Source organism: Manis pentadactyla, chromosome 4, assembly GCF_030020395.1.
Source record: "Manis pentadactyla isolate mManPen7 chromosome 4, mManPen7.hap1, whole genome shotgun sequence".
NCBI lineage: Eukaryota > Metazoa > Chordata > Mammalia > Pholidota > Manidae > Manis > Manis pentadactyla.
This window is the reverse complement of record NC_080022.1, coordinates 54,234,839-54,258,072: the sequence shown is the minus strand read 5'-3', so window position 1 is coordinate 54,258,072 and position 23,234 is coordinate 54,234,839. Positions and strand designations below refer to the sequence as shown.

Sequence of the window (23,234 nt, the reverse complement as noted above, 5' to 3'; positions counted from 1 at the left end):
AGTATTAATAAAATATTTTATATTGTACTGAGTTTTTAAATCTGGTATGTATTTTATACTTAGAGTGTGTTTCAAATCAGCTAGCCACATTTCAAGTGCTCTACAGCTACATGTGGCTAATGGCCTTGTATTAGAGTAGATCTACTACATCAGGGTATTGTCTTTTAAACTTTGTTCTGTGGAATAGTAATTTTGTGGAATGCTCATATCACATTTTATTAACTTCAGACTCACATTTTTCTACATTTCAAAGATTTCTCCAACTAGGATCCATCTCCTAAACAACTAAAAATTGCAGGGCTTATTTTTATTTCTCATCAGTACATTAAATAAAGATACATCCTACAATCAATGATACTTTATAAATCTGTGTATGCATCTGTAATGCAAAAAGGAATTCCACAGTCAAATAAGTTTTAGGCAAATAAATAAGCTGAGAAAAACAAAGTTAATCAGGCTTGTTTACTGTAAGATATCCCAGAACTTTTAATATGGAAATAGGAATTGTTAATTTCCAAAAGAGAGAAGTATTATGTAGCTTTGCCAACATAACAAAACAAACACCCACAGGATGCTTTTACATCTAAGTACCAACTGAAATCTTGTGGAAAAAACTATGTTCCACCGAACACAATATAAAATACTTCCTTACCATGCACTGTAGGTGAAGGACTCCTCGTAGGCTGAAGAAAGGGGTCACTTGAAGCACTGGATGTGTTCAGAAAAGAACCCAGCAAATCTTGACCCGATGGTTTAGAAGGTGTTCCAAATGGATCAAAGGGGGCACCTAGGAAACAAAATGGAAAATGTATTCTTTGTCCTAGGAGTTCATTAATTCAGTAAGTATTGAAGAGCTGCCCCCATTGCCAGGCCCTAGGCCAAATGCATGAAAAATGGAGTTGAAGCCTGCCTCCTGGGCCACTCCGCAGACCCATAATATTCTTACAACTTCCTCCAGGGCCAACAATGGATCCCAAGGATTTCTGACCACACATGAATAAACCCCTCTTTGTGGACAAAGGAGGACGCTGGATTTATTTGGTGGATGAGCCATAAATACTATAAATGAGGACTCACTGGGCCTTTGGGCATCTTAAGAACATGAAATGTCAACCAAGCTTACAGACTAGCAGAGAAGAAAAGGTCAACACAGATGAATCAATGAGTGGCAAACCCATGGCTGGGCCATAGATGATACTCAGTGAATGAATTGTGCTCACACTGAATGAATTAGTGGACAAATACCAGGCATGGGCTGGGGGGTGGGGGTCTGCTATTAAAGAGCTCTGCTTAAATTTTGTTTTGTGTTTTTAGTGGTTTCTGGGTCACTTGAAAATTAAAAAGAGAGGAAAATGAATATGACAGAAACTGAACTCATCATGTCTCTGTCCCAGGGAACTCAAATGTTTCCAAAATACTACCTCTTAACAACTTGCTAGAAACTAGGTGCAGATTCGGTGAAATGAGGAAAAGTTTGTCAAGGAACCAACACTAGAATAAAGTGGGCAGCTGAGGTTTCCAGCAACAAGGCAACAATACTGACATTGTATCATTTTTCATGGTTTCCGTCCCCTTTCATAAAAAAATATCTCAACTGATCTTCAATCTCTCCGTCAGACAGAAGTGGTATTATCTTCACCCTATAGACAATGGAACTGAGGTTCAGAAAGCCAAGTTTCTTGCAAAATATCAACTGATAGGGCTGGAACTCATGCTCAAGTCTTCTCACTCTAAATTCCAGGAGTTTCCCAAAGGCACCATCTCACATTCCTCACAGGCATGAAACGTATGTGATGAAAACCATACAGAGCTGCATGCATATAACTGGTCTTTAATTTCTCATTATTGGGCAAGGAACAAAATTCCTTTTAGCTCCCTAGACTGAGATGTCACTTCCTAATCTATAAGTATCAAGCTAATGGGCCAACTGCTTCCTAGAATGATTGACCTACTCTAGGAATTGACCTAGAATCAAACAAGTTAATGAGAAAATCCCACTCTCAAATCCAGGTTGGTTATGTGGTTTACTGTGTGTTCAGCTAAGACATCGCTGACCCACAGTGCTCTCCTATCATCTGTTGGCAGCAGATTAGCCAATGCAGCAGCAATGATACCAGCTACGTCAGGCACTCTGTTTCATGATGTACATCCTCTACCTCATTTAATACTCATAAAACTTTATTCCTTCTATGAAATGAGAATACTGAGATTTATAGAGTAACTATAAGGGTTAATACCTCTGTTACATCTAAGTTTGAAGCCCACCAGTGGAAGATGCTAAAATCTTTTATTATTTGGTACACTTTTAATATCAATTTATGTTAAATTAGAGGCATTCTCAAATAACTAAAAGTGAATTTCCCAACACCACAAGAGCTCAAAATTTAGTTTTTACAACAATGTTGATAGATAAGTATTGTTCCCACTTTACAAAGAAGGTTAAGATTTTTAAATAAGGCTATACAGATAGTTGAGTGTCAGTCTGGGATTCAAGTCCAGACCCTTAACTCTGGACTCAGTGTTCTTGAAGGACACTTCCTCTTGAAGGACAGAATACATGAGTTCTAGATCTAGATTTGCCACTAATCAGCTGTGTATCCTTGAACAAGTCAATCAATATATCTAGGCTCAATTTCATTTATAACCTAAGGCACTGGTTTAACTAATTTTTCAAAGGCCCCTCTGGCTCTGATACTGGAACATAACTGTCTGGGACTATGATGAATTAAATCACTGAAGGTCACACAGGTATATGGTCTTAAAACATGACTGAGTACTATGCTTTCTTAGACCTTGGGGATTTTTTTTTCCAGACAGAGCTTTCATTCACTTTGGTGAGTAGGAACTGGATGGAAGGAAGTGAAGTATGGAGGAAATAGTCTGGGATTCAGGATCCCTGGGTCCACACCCTGACTCCATCAATAACTAATCTAGGAGCTTGAGCCTCAGGACCTACATTCTATGATTCTGAGACTCACTCTTAAGAAGAATGCCTCAGTGTCCCTTTATAGTTACTCTATAACTCTCAGCTGGGATACTATAAATCAAGACCAGCCCAAAGCCTTCTGCGAACTAGAGGATGAGCTTGGGAAAGAAAGTTCTCACAGGTTACCACATGCCTGAAGAGGTATTTCTCTTTACTCTTCCTAATTGATGTCATCTTGGTTAATAGTGACACGAAGAATGGGCAGTTGGTTCTTCAAAAGTTGTAAGTGACCTGTGCTTACCCAGCAACACTGTCTTGCAAATGTCAAAAAATTGTCAATGATCTGTCATATGAAAAGGTTGGGTCTGTGCAATGAGCAAAGTGAAGCTGAGTTGCTTGGGGCTCAAACTCCTTCCCTGGCACCAGCCCCTCTGCTTCTGTCAGCAGTGCTGCTGGCTTGAGTCCCTTAAATATATCCTGAGGCAACCAAGTACTTCTCTGCACAGCCAACGGGCATTCAGAAAATTACAATTACAGGAGGGCATTACAGGAAGACTTAGGGAAAGCTCTCAAATCAGATGGCCTGGTTTGGGACACTGGCCCCATCTAGTACTAGCTGTATAAATATATGCTACTAATTTGATCCTAAGTCCCCATTTCCTCAGTTAAAAAATAGGGATAATAACTGTACCTATTTTCTGGGTTTTTATAATAATTGAATTCATATTTAGTGTTACATTCCATGTTTAGCAAATTGTAAGGACCTCACAAATATTAGCTATTTTTATTAATCAAGATTAATCAGTCTATGTCTCTATGCAAAAGTACCTGAAGCTTAGGACTGAACCTCTGAAAAAAAATAAAGGTGAAGAGTTCAAATATTCACTCTTAGACTGTCCTACCAAAATGGACAAAATTTCTATTTCCTCATGTTCCCCATTTAAAGGAAGATATATAGACCTTTAAGGAACTTTCAGGAGAGCAGAAAAGTCTAGCATATTAGGACAGTTCAGTTCTACCTGGTTGGTCCAAATGTTATAATTCAAAACTGAGAGGTACAGAGCCACATAGAGAAAATTACCTTCCCCCACTTTCAGGGTTGGAGACGCAGAGGAGGTGGCAGGCCGACGTGGTGTTGACTGGGCGGACGCAGGTCCACTTGGCTGAAACACATCTTCCATCCCTGACTGTCCAGCCGGGGCAGGGCCAGCCGCACCTCCAACCCCAAACAGGTCACTCAGCAGTTCGGAATTGGTGGGAGGAGCCACCGGCGGTGAGAACTTCTTACTCACTGCGGACCCTTCCAGGCCGAGAAGGTCTGCCTCTTCAGGGGGTGCAGAGGCAGCTGGCTCCTGCTGCTTTTTGCTGGGCCTCTTGGCTCCGTGATGTCTGTCGCCATTGGCATTGCCGTGTGGACTGGAAAGGGCTAGCAGTTCATCGTCCGACTGCTCACTTTCCTGATTCACTAGGGCAGCGTGATCTTCCTCACAGAATGATTTCTCTGATTTCTGATCTGGGGAGGGCCAGTATGGCAATAAACAGTGAGTTACTGGCTATAGCTTTTTTGGGTTTTGTTACAGTGTATGTACATAATGCCCAAAAGAGAGAAGGAACAACCCTAAGCAAACAATGCTTGAGACCCGTACCAATGGAAAACTTCAAGCATTTCACATTACATTTAATCACCATTTGCAGAGCACCTGAGAGGCAGCACAGCATAGTGGTGCAGAACAGGGACTCTGGAACCAGCCAGCCTGATTTGAATCCTAGCTCTCCAACCTACTGGGTCTGTGACACTGAGAACATTACTTCCCGTTTTTACGCCTTGGTTCCGCCCTCCACAAAATGGGGGTATTGAATAAATAATACCTAACTCACGTGGCTGCTGTGAGACTTATACGAGATGATACACAGAAAGTATTCATATTGATGTTAAGTATGTAAATGGTTAAGATTATTATCTTCCAGGTGCTATGCAAGGAGCTTTGAAAAAAAATACATTATTCCCTATTCCTTTGCTGTCTCCTCTCACTGTCTTTTATCTCTTCATGCGGCTTGCAATCAAGAGCAAGGCCTTTCTCCCACAGCCCAGAGCAGAGGTGAACCATACACTTAATAAGTGAATAGAGGGAATGGGTCAGCTTAGGATGGGCCTTACCCTTACATCAACTGAAAAAAGATACTTTCAGCACAAAATGGCCAGCAAGAAAGAAGTCTTTTCTGGGGAAGGAATGGAGAAGCTTAGAAATGGACCTTTTTGAGACAGATCCTTCTATGAAGCTTTGTTACTTAGTGTCAAGTAGACCCACATTCCAAATCAAGCACAGATCCACATCCCTTATCTCTAGTTCTAAAATATAAAAAGCTATGAAAATGGAAATGTTTCCCTAAGTTTGGTGCAAACCCACATGCCAGAAAAATCTGACCAGAACTGATGTGAAAGTATTTATAGTCTTCATTTATCTTACTCTAGGTTATTTATATGTCTCACTGCAGAAACATTAATATACTTGATTACAAGTTGTCTGAGACACTACTGGGGATGCTCAATAATATGCAGTTTATGTACCATATCACCTTTCTAAAATCCAAAATATTCTGCAATTCTAAACACATCTGATTCTATGAGGTTAAGATAAGAGATTGTGTATTTGTCCTAAAACCTATAACAGGAATGATTACTAAACAATGATAACTACAGTGGCAGAGGAGAGGTAAAAGTGAAGTTTTATTAGACACCCTTATGTGAAGAGGGTAAGATATAGGAGAAACCAAAGGAGGATTGAGAAATCTACCTGCTCTCTAGACTTCATGTTTACTTTTATGAAACTTTTTATGTTATTGACTCTATTCCTCAACAGAAAATTCTGAAAGAAAACCTTTCAATTCAAAGGAATTTTATGAACAATTTTTTTCATCAAACAGAAAACTCTGTGCAGGCAGTGGAAATATTCTTAAATTGACACAGCAGAAAAAGGTCAATCAAGAGAGCTGTAAGTAGACCATCGCCAAAACCATTTTCCTACCCTTCTTAGAGAAAGTCCTTACTATTCAATTCTACATTGACCCATACAGTTAACCCCAGCAAACACTAAAGCAAGATGGCAAAAGGGTATCAATTAGAATGCCAAATGCCAATGTATTGATAGCAGCGATCTAAAGTGTTATGTTGGGAAGATATCTCCAGGTTTGGCTGAAAAGGATACTGTAATCGAGCCTTTTTCTTGCCATGGTTGTTAAAGCAAGTAGCAGAGACATATATGCAAAGTGTTTGCCTTTTCTCTGCACCAAAGGAAGCTCAGATCTGCTCTGTAGTGGTGAGAGCCCCTGGAAGAAATGCCAGATTTTATACCTTTGTTAATTTGCATGTCATCAGTGTAAAGGGAGATCCTAGAAAATACCATGTTTACTCATAAATCCAGGAAAGATGTGATCCAAAACACAGCATAGAGAGAAAAGGTAGAATTCAGCATACACAAAAAAATGGCCGCCTTCATCTGTTTAAGAGTATACCAGGAGCTCAAAGTAGAGAAGTAATTTCAAATTCCCGATTTGAAAAGGGAATGAGCCAGGAGGGTAAGAAATAAGAAGAATTGGATAACTTCTTTATTTTAGGCTGCTTCAAGGACTAGCAATCTTTGGAGAAGAACCGTGTAGCTAAGTCACCTAACCATGTAACTTAAAAGAATGGTGGGAAGTACCTTGCCAACAGAGAGAAGAAAAGAAGCCACCTTGCCCAAAATGCCTGGGGTTGTCTGGAGGGATATCAATCGGAGCCTGTCCTGCAAGACAAAAAGCCACACAGTATCAATGACACACAGGAAATAAGTCAATGTGATAAAAAAACAGAGATTTCCTCCTGAAAAAAAAAAAGTCACCTCCAGGTGACTCATACCTCCTAAAACCAGAGTATCTTGATGCTCCTGGTGAGAAGAGAAGAGGATGCTGGGATTGACATCTTTTGTGCAGTAATGTTCCCACGGTGGAGTTAAGTCTATCACTTTGTCATGGGGCTGTAGTTCTATATCCAGAGTCACCTGGAATAGCTGAGGATATTTTTCTGGTACATCACATGCATCTAACTCAGGCCTAAGTAGGGATTTAAAAGAATAAGATCAGTGGAAAAACAATGGAACCAGATGATATTCAGTACAGAAACTTTCCTAGGTTAAATCTGAGGCTTGTTTTCCAAGGAAAAATCAATTACTAACTAGGTAAGTTGCTTTAATGTTTTGAGCCTCAGTTTCCTCATCTAGAGAAAAGAGGAGAATAATGTGGATGAATCTGAAAGAATCTGGATACTGCTACACATGAGAGCATTCTAGAAAGCAGGGCTGCTCCATCCAGCTGGTGTGCACCGGCAGGGCCAAACCAGTCACTAAAACAGTGAAACAGGCCCTTAGCTGCCCCCCTGAGCTCTTGAATATCCACCCCTACCCTGACCCCGGCAATTCCCACCCATTACCCCAGCTTCAGCCACCACTCAGCTCCCTAAACTACACTGTAATAGAGCGACTAAGGATCCATATCTGGTGCAGAGGGGCCCCCAGGGCCCTGCTTTAGTGCTGTGGACTGGGGTCCATCTGAAGCGTCATTGCTCCTATCATGTTACCGATTAAACTACCATTTCTGTTGAAAAACACAAAGGGACACCAGATGGAAAGGATCACAGTATTGATACTTTGTTCCTTCTCGTTCCCTCACATGGAAGTTTAGACCTTTCTATTTGAAGTCTTTGATCTATTTGTATTCTGTGTTCAAGACAAATCATACCCAACCGCAAGCTGTAAAATACAGCCAGTCTCTCAGTGTGGCTAAGCTACGCTCCGCCATCCCGCAGCACCGATCAGGGATGCTGCAGCCCTCGCACTTGGTCCCCAGCATTTCGCAGCTGCTGGGAATGAAGAGGGTTTTGACCCAAGCAGCACTCACTTGGTGAACTTTAAAACTGTTGTTTCCAATGGTATGAATCCAGTATGAAACTGAAGCTGGAATATCTGAGTGTTGGTCACCTAAAAATACATTAGAAAAGCACATTACAATTTGTCAGTGAGAAGAGAATTAGATCAAAAGATTATATTTGGGGCAGCCATGTACCTTCAACTGTTTCAACTTCTGAATCTTTGTTTTTACTATGAGCATTAAACAACCTCCCCCTTCGGAACCAGCCCAATGTCATCCATCTCTAACCTCTCCCCTCCATGAACTCTGTTTTGGCAAGCCATTTCCTCTTCTGATGGTGTCCCATGTTCTTGCACACTGCCATACTCTGACTCGTTCCATTCGTTCTATTGAGAATGCCCCTGCTCCAACCTGGTAAGATCATCCTTAAGGCCTACCTTGGAAGGTCATTATCCTCTCTGTAGCCTCTTTGGGCCACCTCTGTCTAAAACAAACCACTCTCATTACACCATCTTACCCTGCCTCTACTATGGCAGCAGATAACTGGACATGTGTGAATTTCCCCTGCTAGACTGAGTTCCTTAGAGGCAGAGGCACAGGCCTATTCTTGTCAATCCAAAACCCGTAGGCAGTGACTAGCACAGAACATGCACTTAGCAAATATTGGATGAATTAAAATACAATTACTTATAACATTATTTGTAATATCCAAAAATGGCAATAACTCAAATGTCCACCAACTGAAGAAGAGATTAATAAAAGGTGGTATAGTCATACACTAGGATATTATTTGGCTGTATAAAGGAATGAGCTACTGATACATGGTAAAAGATGGATGAACCTCAAAAACATGCTAAGCCAGTCACAAAAGACCACATAATGCATGATTCTATTTATATGAAATGTCCAAAATAGGTAAATCTATAGAGACAGAAAGTAGAGTGGTTGCCTAACAGATGGAGGAGTGGAATGGACAGTGACTGCTAACAGGTATATGGTTTCTTCTGGGGTTGATGAAAATGTTCTGGAATTAAATAGTAGTGTTGCACAACCTTTTGAAAATATTAAAAACAACTGCACTATATACTTTAACAGGGTTAATTTTATGCTGTGTGAATTTTGTCACAGTATAAAATTGAAAAAATATAATTACTTAATCCCACATCCTCATTTAGAAATAGCCCCCACACACAGATTCACATGGGAAACTATAAAAAAGGTACAAGCTTCTAAAGAGCTAGAAGTTCTAGGACTGCCAGCTTCAGGCAATCATCATGCCAAGGACTTGGGGTAAGTCACAACCTCTCTGAGTCTCTGTGAATGTCTCTGAATCTCCCTGTAAAATGAGGGAGACAGTCATAAGTAAACTTAAAGGCTCTTTCTAATTCTAAAACTATAAGTTACTCAAGCCCAAAGTGATGTAGAGAAAAGACTCTGAAATACTTCTATTAAAGACTGAGGAACTCATGTGATGATTCTTCCTGAAACCGTACCTTAGCCTGCAGCCTGCTCCCAATGGTTGACCTCAAGTGATACATGGAAACGACCACATCTCCTTGTACAGTGATGCTCAAGGGAATGAAGATTTTTCCATCTTGGACACGGTATTCTCTTTAAACAGAGACAAAAGTATACGCTGAAAGAGAGTCCAGTCTGATTTAATCATATAGGTATAGTCCTTTGTGGCTCTGGCCAAGGGAGCTGTTTGCCCAGGCCTGGACCCAGGAACCATTTCCTACCTTGAGCAAAGGTAGTTGCAGCCAAGGCTAACTGGGTGCAAACTGGTTCTGTCATGGGATGGTGCTGGTCTGACACCAGGCTCTCTCCCCAGCCCTCCCATCTGGATTTCCAGATAAATCAAATGCTCATCCCTACTTTGTAGGTCTCGTTTTCCTCAAATACACACAACCTTGATGTACCTGCCTTTCCCTAACTTTAAATTAATAGCAAAAGCACAAACAGGGGAACAAAAATGTCCAACCAAGATCAGTAGAGAAACTGCAATGCCATGCTCTGTAAGGGTCTGGGTACGAATCCCTAATTTCACCCTATTGCAAACTAATTTCATTTTATGTTACCATCCACTCTCTTCTTTCCATACCCTCTACCACCTTCCACTGGCACCTGATTTTTATTGTTATTGTGGATTCTATACCATCTTTAATTATATCATCATTTACCTAGTTGTTCACCTAGAAACTTCATTCATCCCTGATTCTTCCATTATTCTCACTGAATGTCAGTCCTCTGTCCCTCACCACTGTCTTACCTGTCATTATAGCTAATGTTAATCCCTTAGTTTGTATCACTGTTTGAAAGAGGGCTATGACATCCCTTGACTTAGGTGTGCATTTCTATGGTTTCTACCTATGTTGAAAAAAAATTTTTGTATCAGCCATTTCACAATGATGTAGTCCTCACAGGGAGAATATGATCCAACTTTCACAAGAATTTAGCAGTTTACAAGAAGTTAAGGAAAGTATCATGACTTACTTCATTCGTTCAAAATCTGCACAGGTTGTATATATCTTGGTTTCTCCAATCAGTACATCACAGTAAGGACGACATCCATTTCTCTGTTTGTTAAAAAAAGGAACTGGACTGACAGTGATCGACTTAATCGTGAGTGGCTTGAAATGAGGATGGTAGGGTTTGTCTGCTAGGAGGTCACACATATAGCCCAGGTATCTAAACAGAAGATTGGCATTCTGTGGGTGCCGCTACACCAGACAATGAGGCAATCAATCTTTGCTATGAAGTTTCTTCTCAGAAGTGATTAATGTATAACAAAAACTTACTGTGCTAATTTTTTAAACATTAACTAGCAAAAGAGAATGCACCCAATATATATGAAAGTTTTATCTAGTGATACTGCTGTACTCCCCCCAGAAAACTAATAGAGGATATTTATTAAGTGAGAAAGCTTATGGGAACTATATACTAGCTCAGTATTTTAACTCTTTTACTATCTGATTTAGCAGATTAACTTTATCAATTAAAGACAGGTTTTAGAAAAATTTTTGAATTTATTATCAGAAGCACATTTAATCCAGAAGAAATTAGAAGAGGCAATTTAAATAAGAGAAAGGAAGAAACTATGACTAATGGGAAGATAAGCCAATTACCTAAAGGTTTTTTTTTTTTCTTTTTTAAGTACATGATACCAATTAGACCACATCTGTGCCTACCCCTCGTCTAGCTTACTTTACCTCCTGTGGGATGGCGAAAGTCCAATGCCTGGTCGCTTTGCGTATAACAACCGGACAGCGGGGCCAGGAGTAGAGTAGAGATTACAGAAAATGAACATAGCACCAACCAGAATTGACGATGCTGCCCGTCCATCCTGCCAAAGAAAATGCTTGTCATCAACATGGTCTGGTCAACCACTCACCACTGAGAATGGCTTTACTTGCAAATAAGAGTGTGGAGGAGAGGAGGAAAAAAATCCTCTCAACCAGGGGTAGCTTTCTGTTCAAAACTGTTCACTTGAAAACTCAAATCTGTCCCAGCTATATAAGTCACAAAGCCCAAGGAAAGGCTTATTCTTAGGATAAAATTGACTCTCTAATAACCTAAGAAACTCTGCAATATAAATGTGATTTGCATGTATTTACTGAAAAATATTCTTCAAAGTAAGTTTGGACTTGTAGGATCAAAATAATTGAGGTCTCTTGGTTTAAGGCCAGAGATAAAGAGTTCAAAAATTAGGTAAATACTGCTTTTTGGAATGTGCTATGTGTATATTTCACCCAAAATATGTTCCTAGATTCATAATAAAATAAAGATGCTTCACTTGATTCAACCACATTCAATGGAGGAATATTTGCAATACCATTCCTGACAGATGGTGACCCAGACTCCCCTGAATACTTTAAGTGACAGGAGCTCACTTCCCCTGATGGAGCCCAGTCCAGTTTGCAAGGATACTAAGTAGGTCGAGTTGATGTCTCTTCCTCTCAATGGACTTCATTCTTCCTTCTGTCAGGACAAAAAATAAACCTACTCCTTTCTCCCTGGGACAGCCCATCACAGACCTGAAATACCCTCCCTTTCCATCAGCTCTTCTATTTTCCTGGTTAAAAACACACCCAATCTGTGATGGTTAAGTTTATGTCAACTTGACTGGGCTAAGGGATGTTCAGATAGCTGATAAAACATTATTTCTAGGTGTATGTGCGAGGGTGTTTCCAGAAGAGATCAGCATTTGAGTCAGTAGACTGAGTAAAAAATGACCCATTCTCACCAGTGTGAGTGAGCATCAGCCGATCTGTTAAAAGGCCCGAATAGAAGAAAAAGGCTAAGGAAGGGCCCAAATCTCTAGCTTTTTTGGGCTGGGATGTCCGTCTTCTATCCTGAGACATCAGAGCTCCTGGTTCTCAGGCCTTTGAACTCAGACTGAATTATGCCACCAGATTTCCTGGTTCTCCAGCTTGCAGACTGTTAAGTTATGGGACTTCTTGGTCTCCATAACTGCATGAGCCAATTCCTATAATAAAGCGCTCTCTTTCTCTCTCCTTCTTTCTCTCTGTCTCTCCCTCTCTCCTATTGGTTCTGTTTCTCAAAAGAACCCTAATATATAATCCCTTTGTTTCTTTCTCATCTGATATCCATTTTGAGAGATTTCCTCTGAACAGTCTCCAGTTTAAAACAACAACCTTAAATGTGCTGCCCAAATGTGAAATGCAAGAGAGGAGATGCATTCTGACCCAACTAGAGAGGAAATACCATCTTAGTCTGGACACTATGCTTTTATTAATATAACCCCAGGCCAAACTGGTTTAAATTCAGGCTAAGTCACACCATAAGCTCTTACTGATTTTTCTATCCACTAAAATCCTAGTTCTTTTTCAGGTGATGTGTTAAGCTAATGAACAAATATACTCAAACTTTTAGAACCAGAATTCAGGATTTTATATTTATCCTGTGTTTATTTCACATTGTTAGTTTCTGTTAAATAGCCAAACTGTAAAAAGTTTTAAAATACAGATTCATTATATGGCCTTCCCAGGTTGGAGAAAATTGTTGTTTGAGCTCCATATCTTCATAAAAGTTGTTAATTAAAAGAGCAACCAGATGCAACCCTCTCCTGGAAGGATACTGATCCATTAACCCTTTACCTTTGCAGGCAGATGTTCAGCCACAATCCAACTAAATGATAACAACCTAGCCCAAATTTCTCTATTTAGATCATAAGAAATTGGGAAACATCTTGCAGGAATCCAATTAACTATCAATAAACTATCTCTACTGATTTGTCTTGTTGCAAGAAGTTCAGCTGGTTTGAGATGTGTGTTCATAATGAACCAATGTGGACTTTCTCCTAAGTTTAAAATCATCTGTGCAAGAATTTTTATTAGAATTTTGCCTTGAATTGCCATTAGGTTCACAGGCTTGTAACTTCTGAAGAGCAATCTACTTCATCTTTTGGAGGAACCTATTCTCTTCGCTTGCCTACACCTCTTCTTGTTTCCTCCTATTACTTAAGGAATCCACAGTTCCCTTTCCAAGTGCTTTCAGCATTCTGTCATGTAATTTAAGTCTAGAGAGTTGATTGTTTTTAAGCACCATAAGGCTCTCTTCTCACTACCTGTCAGCTTTGTCTTAATTATCACTGTTGCTCCCTTTCTAGTTTTGACATTTGTTTCCCCTGAAAAAGGAAACAATAAGGGAGTTAAGATTACAACATGTGCCTCAAGCATTTCTTGTCTTTATACCAAGGATAGTTGTCTTTTTAAGATGTTTTTCTCAATTTTGATTATTTTTACATTTAGACTTCCTGACATGTTTAAAGTGTTCATGACCCATGGATATGTTACCCCTCCTTTTACCTGCATGTCTTTTTAAGTTTTATTGGTTTTTTATTAAAAGATGATTATGTGCTTATTATTTTTAATAAAACAGCAGTATAAATAGGATTAAAATAAAAGCTTCCATCTCCTACTTCAATTCCATTTCCCAAAGACTTGGTGCAGACTTCCAACTCATGCACACCCTTCTCATTAGCCTAGAGAGTAGCCTATGGAGACATAGCCCTTTGTCTGCCTCTTCTTTTTTCTTAGTTGGTTTTTTATTCTTATGATTGTATCATGAGAACTGGAACCCTCAGGGCTCAAGCTACCTTTCCATACAAAGCTGTCAGACCTAGGCTCTGAACTTTTAGAAAGTTCTTGAGTGAACAGAAAATCACCAAGGTGCGTAAAGGCTGCTTAGTCCCTGAAAGCAATCTGTTCTATTACACCATCTGCTGTTCCTTCGAAAGGAAAACCCTTTGGCCTTTCACATTAAACTCCTACGAACACCAAGTGCCTTTCCTCTGTTGCCAAGAATTTGGTGATGTGAAACAGGAAGAAGAAAACATGCTCTTCAGCATTCTTCCTTCCTTTAGCCAACTTGCTCTCAAGAAGGAGGGGGAAAATTATCAAATAATCCTATAACAAAAAAGTACACCCCGAAGTTTATAGAAGCAATGAATAGTTTCAATACTATAGTTGCATGTTCATCTGTTCATGTATTCAATCACTTATTCAAGCCTTTAATACCTAGAGGATAATGATAAAGAAGACCCGTTCTTTCCTGCAAGATGCTCATAATCTAGTGGGAGAACAGGCAGGTCACCAGAATATGATGACGCACTGTGTTAAATGCCACAGGAGACAGACACACAATGGAAGTGTCCATATTGTGAAAATACTCAAAAGAGAAAGACTTAACCAAATGTTGAGTTTTAAACACTAGGTGAGAGGCCTCTGGAGGAAGAGCTGGAGAAAGGGACTCCAGGATGTCAATGGTCAGACAAGTCATCAGTCCCACTGGGAATTGCTGCAAAATAGTCATCTATATGACTGCTTACCAGGGCATAGGTGTCTTTTTATTTCATTTTTATTCAAACCAAAATTTAAAAATAAATATTCCAATGTGTTTACAGCAAACTTTTTTCACACAAAATTCATTGGCATTTTTGCCTGTGCACCTACAGCACTTGTTTCTACCACTTTTATAATAGCTATAGAGGCCCTATATTATGGGTACATAACTCCTCTCTCACTAGTACTCAAGCTTTAAGGCAAGAATAAATTCTTCCTCCCTCATTTTTATATCCCACACACCACAGGCTAGGTTTTCACCCCCTAAGTAGGGACTCAATAAGTGCTTATTGAATGTGAATGTTACCTGTTCACCTGTCTGTACAGGGCTGGCTGCTCTGACCAACCCAAACCACCACAAATGACAACAACAAAGGTTACTCACCAAGCAGTGCACAACACACACGTTTTTGGGATTCTGCAGTAGCCAGTTATACATGTTCCGACACACAGCAAAGAGGTTGTGCAGACTGGGGGCCTGCCTAATGGGCCAGCTGCACTCTGAGACCTACAGGAAATGCAAAAGGAAATGAATTCCCAAGCAACTTCCTCTCCATAACAGGTGTCACCCAAACAGCTGCTGGAATGTGATAGCACATTCTCTTTTCATACAGCCAGAGAGTTGGGAACAGGGTCCAAACAGCGAAAGAAGAGTTGTGTTTAATACAGGCGTGTTTTTATTTTAAAATTCTTTTTTAGTAAAGGTATGAAACACATCTTTAAAAAGGCTTTAAATTAAACTAGACCATGTAAACTACATATTGGGATTCTTTTTTTATTCTTTGAGGTTACATTAAATTTAATTTCTATTAAGTATAAAATAGTTTGACCTATTAGGTGCTTAATGTACAAAATCACATTTTTGAAGTACATTTAAATTCAACTAGATCATTTAAACTACATATTTGATATTTCTTTTTTATAGTTTGTGAGGTTACCTCAAATTTAATTTTCATTAAGTATAAATTGTTTTGAAATGCCTATTAGATTCTTAATTACAGGATTATCCTCTAAACCCTGCACTCTCCCTAGTTTTATTCCAGCTCTCATGATAGTATGAAAAGTGCTGTAGAGTGAGCCGAAGGCGCACTTGTTCAGAGCTCTGATTTCTTTCTGTTTTAATGAAGGGACCCATGACACCATGGGGGCGACCTCGGGCATTTTCACTCTTCTAATACATTCATTCAAAACATTATAGGGCACTACCTATGTTTTCGGAATTCTGTTTGGCTCTGATCTGTACAACAATCATGTAAGACAGGTATTAATATGATCCTCATTTTATAGATGAGAAAACTAACTCTCAGAGGTTATCTTGTGTAAAGTCATCCTTCTGGTCAGTACCAGCATTGCAACCAGGTCTTTTGAATATATATCATTGTGCTATAACAGTATGCTGGTTAAGATTATCACTTGCTTCAAAATACCAGACATAAGCCCCAATTGATTACATATTTACTAATTTAACTAATAAAAAATGAGGAGAAATTTTTACTTTCTTCATAAAATACAGTGAATTCTACTCACCCTACCTACCTCATAGGGTTGCAGCTATTACATGAGGATATATTTCAAGGGCTTAGCTCAGTATCTGACACAAAGTGATTAATAAATGTTAGCTATTATCATTATTATTTTATCATGGCCAATGTAAAGTCCTAAGTTAAGATAAAGCCAGCTATGTTTGAATAAAATGAATTAAACCATGTATGGCAGGAACATAGACTGAAGGGCCAAATTATACAAGGCTTTGTTAGGAGCTGGGAGATGTATTTAAGGAGATGACTCTCATTTGCAGTTTCCAAAGACCTTTCAAGATCCAGTATGGAGAATGAATGTGGATGTGGATGATATAAGCATAGTCAAGGAGACCAGTCAGGAGGTTGCCGAGGAGTCCAAATAGGACATAACATGGCTAGATGAGTGACAGTGGGGTACAAATAGACTTGGAGGATTCAAGGAATAAAGAAGCAGTAAAATACTCATACACAAGACTTGGTGACTGATCACAGCTGGCAGTGTGTGAGTGTGTGTGTGGCATGTTGTACTTAAGAGAGAGATGGGAGAAAAAAGTCAGGGATGATTCCCAGGTTTCCAGCTTTAATAGCTGAATAAAGGATGGCAGGTGCAATATACTGCAATAGGGAATTCTGGAGAAAGAATAGGTTTTATATGGACAGTTTCATCAGAAAGTGTTCTGTAACACTAACATCCCACTGACCTAAGAAAACCCAAGTATCTCAAATCCCTAATGTATAACAGCAGGGAAAGGGAGGCAGGGGCAATCTGGTTAGTTTCCCTTTTCTGGTAACCAGATAATAACCATTCAAAATAAAAATGGGAAATTATGTGTGGTCTCTGTAGAGCTGACATCTGAAACCAGACGTGTGAGTTTCTCTCACTGGGGCTGCAAAGAAAGCTCTTTCTTTTAGGTTAATTTGTGACTTTTTCTACAAGATGATTGTAGAGTACTGGCAGGGGATCTTCCAAATTACTCCTTTTCTTATACCTTTGGAAATGACAGGTGTGGTTTATTATAAAAAGTAGTTGAAATGCTTGACAAAACTACCAGACAATCCAGGGGGGTCCAGTTTGGGGCCTCTGTTAATTTAAACTTCATAACAGCTTGACCGCTATATCCAACATGATTCACTGCTAATTCTGGCCCATTCTTTACCCCCAAATAGATTCCCCACCAATGTGTTCTCAAGGAATGGAAATGATATATTGATTAAAAGAAAAGAATAATTGGGAAAATAAATTTTGTCATCAAAATGTACATTTGTACAAGCTGCTTCTTGTCTGCAATGCTTTTTCTTCCCTTGGTAAATTCCTGTTCATCCTTCAAAACCCAACATCAAGTGCTCTCTTGCTCTAACACCTACAGGCAGAAATGCTGAGTCAATTTAGAAATCTTTGTATCCACGCCTCTGTCCACTTTCACGCAGCTTTTATCTGTAGAGCAACATGGTTAAGCCCACAGGCTAGGTTTTCACCTTGGCTTTACCACTCACCACCTGACTAACCTCAGGCAAGTCACTAACCTGTCCAAGCCTCAGTTCTCTTGTGTGTAAAGTGAAAATGGGCATTAAAACATTGTTGTAAGAATTGAGTAGCACAACATAAACACAGGAAGTGCCAGGTCATTGTCAAGTGGATTCAAACAAAGTCTTGATTTCTGTCTCCCCCTTTAGACACTAAGCTCCATGAGAAGAGAGACCATAACTTTTTCACTTTTGTAACCCCAAAGTCCAGTGTCCATGTGCTAGTCAAACAGCAAGAGCTCAGTAGGTATTTGCTTAGTGACTGAATGAGTGAAGGAAAGAAGGAATAAGCCCACTTGGCAATCACTTCCTGTAATAAGATTTGTCTACATGTACAATACTTGAGGAAGGAATAGGTGAATCAGTTTGTTGCTTTTTTAGAGTGCAACCATGTAAAGTGTGGGAAATTTGTTTTCCCACACAGTATTTTTAAATCATTTAGAAACTGTATGTCACCCACACAAACACTAAATGTCAATATCTGCAATGAGTCTCAGTAAAAGTTGGCTAAATTGTTCTTGGCACAATAGGCTAATAGCTCCAGAATCATTAAATCAATCAAGTAAATAATATTAATTTAAAGTACTCCATAATTACATATTTGCTTGATATATAATTATATACCATTAAGCAAACATACAATTAGAATTTTTTAAAAGCATGTGTTCTCTCTAAAGGGGAAAAACATTAAGGCATAAACAAAACCAAAAATATTTAAAAAAGAAATTCAATCATTGCAAGCTATTTTTGTAGCTCTCTGGGGTTTGCAGCATCTTGCAGTAGGTACAATCCTTGGACATGTGACACTTCACAATGCCATATTCAGTCTCTCTGAACACCTCCTGGAGCCACTGAGTGTCATAGAACACCATATGGATGACAAGGCTGGCATGATACCACCCAGCAGGAAAAGAGACCAAAGCAGCACCAGGGCTGGATGCCATTCCATTTTCATCTCTCATCACTTCAAGTACAAAGTAAGATGGCATAAGCATCCCATTTGCTGAGCTTAAGAGCAAAAGGTGCTACGAAGAATCAGATTGGAGAGCCATATCCAGCATTTTAGGGGTCTGACACTGTTTTTGGAGGATGGGGTATTTCAGTCAATCATTTATTGTGGCATGTTATTATTACTAATGTTAATCACAATTACAACTTAGTGAATGCTTACTCTCAGCGAGACATTTCTATCAAATGTATTCCTTACAGCAAACCTACAGAAAAATTTTCTAAGTATTTATGGAATAGGTATTCTCATTATCTTTCCATTTTATACAGGAGAAACCTGAGTCTGAGATGGGGTGAAGTGACTTTCCCAGAAAGAGGAACAGTTGAGATGAGAGCCCAAAGGAACTTCTAAAGTTCAGAATTTGTATGTATTATATGAATTTCACCTCAATAGAAAATAATAAAATCTGTGTACTTTCTACTATACCACATTGTCTGGTGATTGATTATTAACTGCAATTCCACCTTACATTTGTGGGGTGGTTTTGGCTATAAGTGATGGTTATATTTTACCAAGGTGAAGATGTTTAATTCACTAAAGCCTGAATTGCTAGACTGTAGGGGTCCCTGGTTCTCTGGCTCCCAGATAAGGGATTTTTTTTCTACTTCATTTTTTCCTGTCCTTACACCAATGCACGGTGTCAGAGGGAGAGATGAAGTATAAGATGTAAAGTTGCTCTTCTAGAGCCAATGCCCTCCACTAGCCGGTGAACCAAAGCAGAAACTGGGAGCTATAGTGACCTCTTTGGTGAGCTCTAAGAAGCCCAAGCTGATAATCCATATCCCAAAATCAAGTTGTTCCCAAAACATTAGAAATGATACTAGATCATGTTGTTTAGAAATGTTCAGATGAAGGAAGATTCCAAAAGAATCAACTGGGTTTATTTTTCTTGTGCTATTAACAGGCTCCTTAGCACTCCTTTCCTGGTTGGGCAGGGGTACAAGACACTCAAAATGGCACTGGAATACATTAACTGGAACATAAGAACTTTAGGGCTAGGCTAAAGTTGATGGCCATTCATCCAAACTTCCATTTGTTGCTAGCAGCAGTGCCAAGAGATATATAAAGAGCAGTGGCTCCTGATATTCTGGAGCAGAGCTATAAACTGTGCAGAAACTGAACTAGTGACCTCCCACATACACCCTCTCATGTTTGTGTAGAGGAGGATGAAAAGGTTTGCATATAGATAGTGGTGATGGTTACACAACTTTGTGAATATATTTCATGCCACTGAATTGTACACCTACAAATGGTAACAATGATACATTTATGTTACATATATTTTACCACAATAATAAATTTAAAAGAGTGGAAGCAAATGGTTAAACTCTAAGGCCCAGCCATAGATCTAAACACATACTGGATGCTTGTCTTTTTAACTCACATTAAGAACATCTAGTTTAGATGATGAATCTCATTGGTCTCCAGGACTTTATTGTCAACATTGGTACTTTTATCTCCTCAAGGTGGATACTGGCTAAGAAGTGCCAAAAAACTGATGTTCAATGCCTCCTTTGCAGTTCTGAATAGGTATTCTAGCACCTCATTTGGAACGCAGGGCTATTGGCCATGGGTTGTTTTGAGTTGGATATGAACCCTCTGCTAAAACTAAGACTAAACACAAGTCCTATGTTAACATTCTGTTATACATGCAAATAGTAAGAAAACTGCTATTTGATTATCTCAAATGATTCTTGTCAACCCATTTGAGTTCAGGTTTCAGGACACAGAGATATAAACAGAGCTGGACTCCTGTGAATCTGTAAATATAATCTGTCTTGTGTTTGGCCTTTCCTAACACTGACATTATGGAAGATTCTGCCATGTACATTTGTTAAAATAAGATTTCATTCAGACCTAGTACTTTATTATCCTGGAAGAAGGAAGAAATGGGTCTAGTCCCCATGGACTGAAAAATGCGAACCAAGAAAAGACTTATAAGTAATGCAACAATGAAATGCAAATCAATTCACAATGTTAGTGCTACAGAGAGAAAGGACTAGGGCCTTGCAAAGTGATGAAGCCAAATAAAAAACAAAGCTAAGATGAAAATCAAAGGTTTTTGGACTGTCTTCCTGAGATGCAGCTGAGGGTTGAAGAAGCTAGGTCAGAGGGCCCAGTTCCATTCTGCACAGTTCTGGACTTTCTGGGAAGGGCTACAGATGTAGTGCAATCCTGTACTTTAGGAGAAAGAGCTGGAAAACCTGTGTCATGTGGAAATCATCCCCTTAGCAAAGTTAGGCTAACAAAAATGGGTGGGAGTATGTGGCAGGGTGGCCTTTTATGGAGGGGGAGCAGCTTGTGCAAAGAGGTAATGTGTGTCTCCCTAGGCTGGAGCGTGAGGTTTTTAGGGAATGGAGAACAGGGCAAAACTGAAGTTGGAGAAGCAGGCAGAGGCCAAGTCACAAAGAGCTTTGTAAGACACATTCTACAATTTTCACAGAGAAGACATAACCCCACTGTGTTCACCTAAGCTCATGCTTCAAGGTCCAGTTCTCACTGCTGTCTCCTTTCGCTGAGCTCCCTTGGTAGGTTTCAGAAATATTTGCATTTGTCTTTAGAATGTCTTGGGTTCTCCCTCCAACTAGGATTAAGTGCCTTGAGAACAAAAACCAAATTTTTTTTTATATCTATGTATTTAACAATTCATGGCACATTCATTCTTCTCAGAAACATTTACTAGCCATGCCAGGCACTGTTCTAGGTAGCAACTAAAGTAAACATGCTCCCTGCTCTTCTAGGGCAAATGAGAGCAGCCCTGGGCAGACGCTCAATATGAAATTCCTGGCTCCTCTGGTAAGACTGTTAAGACTGGGCACAAAATGTGCAGTTACACAAATAGAAGTCTTTCTTTAAACATCTTTTATAGAGATTGCTTTTATAAATGCTATACATAGAGACAGCTTCATATGTATGAATGCTTCTAAAATGATATTACATCTTTATTTACTTTGAAAGGGAAAATTTTCCAGACTATCACAGATCTTTCGAGATCAAATGAAATTTCTATGAAATACTGTGCAGGATGTTCCACAGTCCTTCAGTTAGGAAAATGTTGACATTAAGTGTCCAAACAAGAAAAATCAATTCAAAAGATTTGCATCCTAGTTAGAAACAGTTATCTACCCACATTTTTGTTTAATGTTAATTCGCTTGCTCTGAATTAGGCAGCAAATGGAATAAGCACTGGAAGGACAGTTAATTACATGGAATTTAAAAGAGCTGCATTTAAAATCTCCATTATAGAATGGCAATTTAGACCAGCAGCCTCAGAATGGTTTTGCTTCTCAAAGAGAGGCCCCCAAGGAAACTGGGAGCAGAACCAAAGTTGCTAGCAATACATTTTCTCACCTCCAGCCTGTTCTGCTGAACTAGAAGTGCTGGTCCAGGGTGTTTAACCAGGCCTCCAGGTGATTCGGATGCACACTAAAGTTTGAGAATCACTGGGTTACCTCTTGCATTTCCTGGGAACATTCTGAGCAAAGAGAGTCCTTAACAGAACTCTCCCCTACCTTATGAAACACTAGGGCAGGAGGAGGTTTTAGAGAGCATACAGACCTGGTAATCTCTGAGGCCCAGAGATTAGCAATGGCAACTGAAATTTGGGCCAAAATGCGTTCCAGCATCGAAGTTGAGATCCTAGATACATGGTATGGACAACCAGCTATCATTTTGCTTATTTGAAATCAAGTTTCACTTTTAAAGGGTCCAATGTGTAGAAAACCCTTGATATTTATTAATAGACCCAGATGTAGCTGTAGAACCAATTATATCTGAAGGCTAAATTAAAATGTTTGAAGATGTTCTTGAGAGAGAAAAAGCCTTAATTTAGTGAGTAAATCAAGAATCCAGAGGCCAGAAATATCAGGCTCAACATCAGATTCAAACCTAAGACAGTTCTCATAGCCTCCCAACCAGCCTGAAACTTGGAATATTTCTCTGCCTAGTTCCAAAAGCTCCTTAAGAGGATAATCCAGCTTTTCTAAATAATACTATCACACCAGCTTGTTAAGAACACATGCCTCAGGCCATTTACTAGTTGTGTGGTCTTGGGCAAGTTACCTCACTGCTCTATGCCTCAGTTTGTCCATCTACCTCAGAGAACTGTTGAGAGAATTTAATGAGATATTGCACGTAAAGTTCTCTAGTGCTCTCTAAAAGTTGTCTGCTGTTGTCATATATCAGTAATAGTATTGCCAGACCTAGCATGTGGATTGTTTATGTGCTATCCTTCCTTTATGAAAGAGGCATCTTGACTGAATGTCAGAGAGCTACTTCTCTTAATACTGGTGTGTCTGTACTGGTCTCGCCATGCTGCCTCATCGTGGCCAGGATGGTAAGGAAAGGTTAAAGGCATAGTAAGTGCTACAGGTAAGCATCCCTAACTGCCCTACATAGCAGTTAGGTCTCCAAATGGGCTTCAGAGTAATGTGTCCTAACACCTGAGCAACCAGTCACAAGTGATTTGAGGCCCCAGATTATATGGTATC

At 39.5% G+C, this 23,234-nt stretch overlaps 1 protein-coding gene across 4 annotated transcripts in view; it reads right to left on the bottom strand.

The window, feature by feature from the left end:
* The window catches only part of DNAJC6 (DnaJ heat shock protein family (Hsp40) member C6), a 144,963-nt gene that overhangs the window by 28,937 nt on the left and 92,792 nt on the right, over positions 1-23,234 (bottom strand). For all 4 annotated transcript variants that reach the window (XM_036911318.2, XM_036911320.2, XM_036911317.2 and 1 more), the window contains exons 5-13: positions 15,077-15,199; positions 11,038-11,171; positions 10,322-10,516; positions 9,322-9,439; positions 7,859-7,938; positions 6,822-7,015; positions 6,628-6,708; positions 4,008-4,439; positions 653-787 (exon numbers count right to left, since the gene is read on the bottom strand). In XM_036911318.2, the coding sequence (XP_036767213.2) occupies positions 653-787; positions 4,008-4,439; positions 6,628-6,708; positions 6,822-7,015; positions 7,859-7,938; positions 9,322-9,439; positions 10,322-10,516; positions 11,038-11,171; positions 15,077-15,199 (1,492 nt within the window). The remainder of the gene's footprint in view (positions 1-652; positions 788-4,007; positions 4,440-6,627; positions 6,709-6,821; positions 7,016-7,858; positions 7,939-9,321; positions 9,440-10,321; positions 10,517-11,037; positions 11,172-15,076; positions 15,200-23,234) is intronic.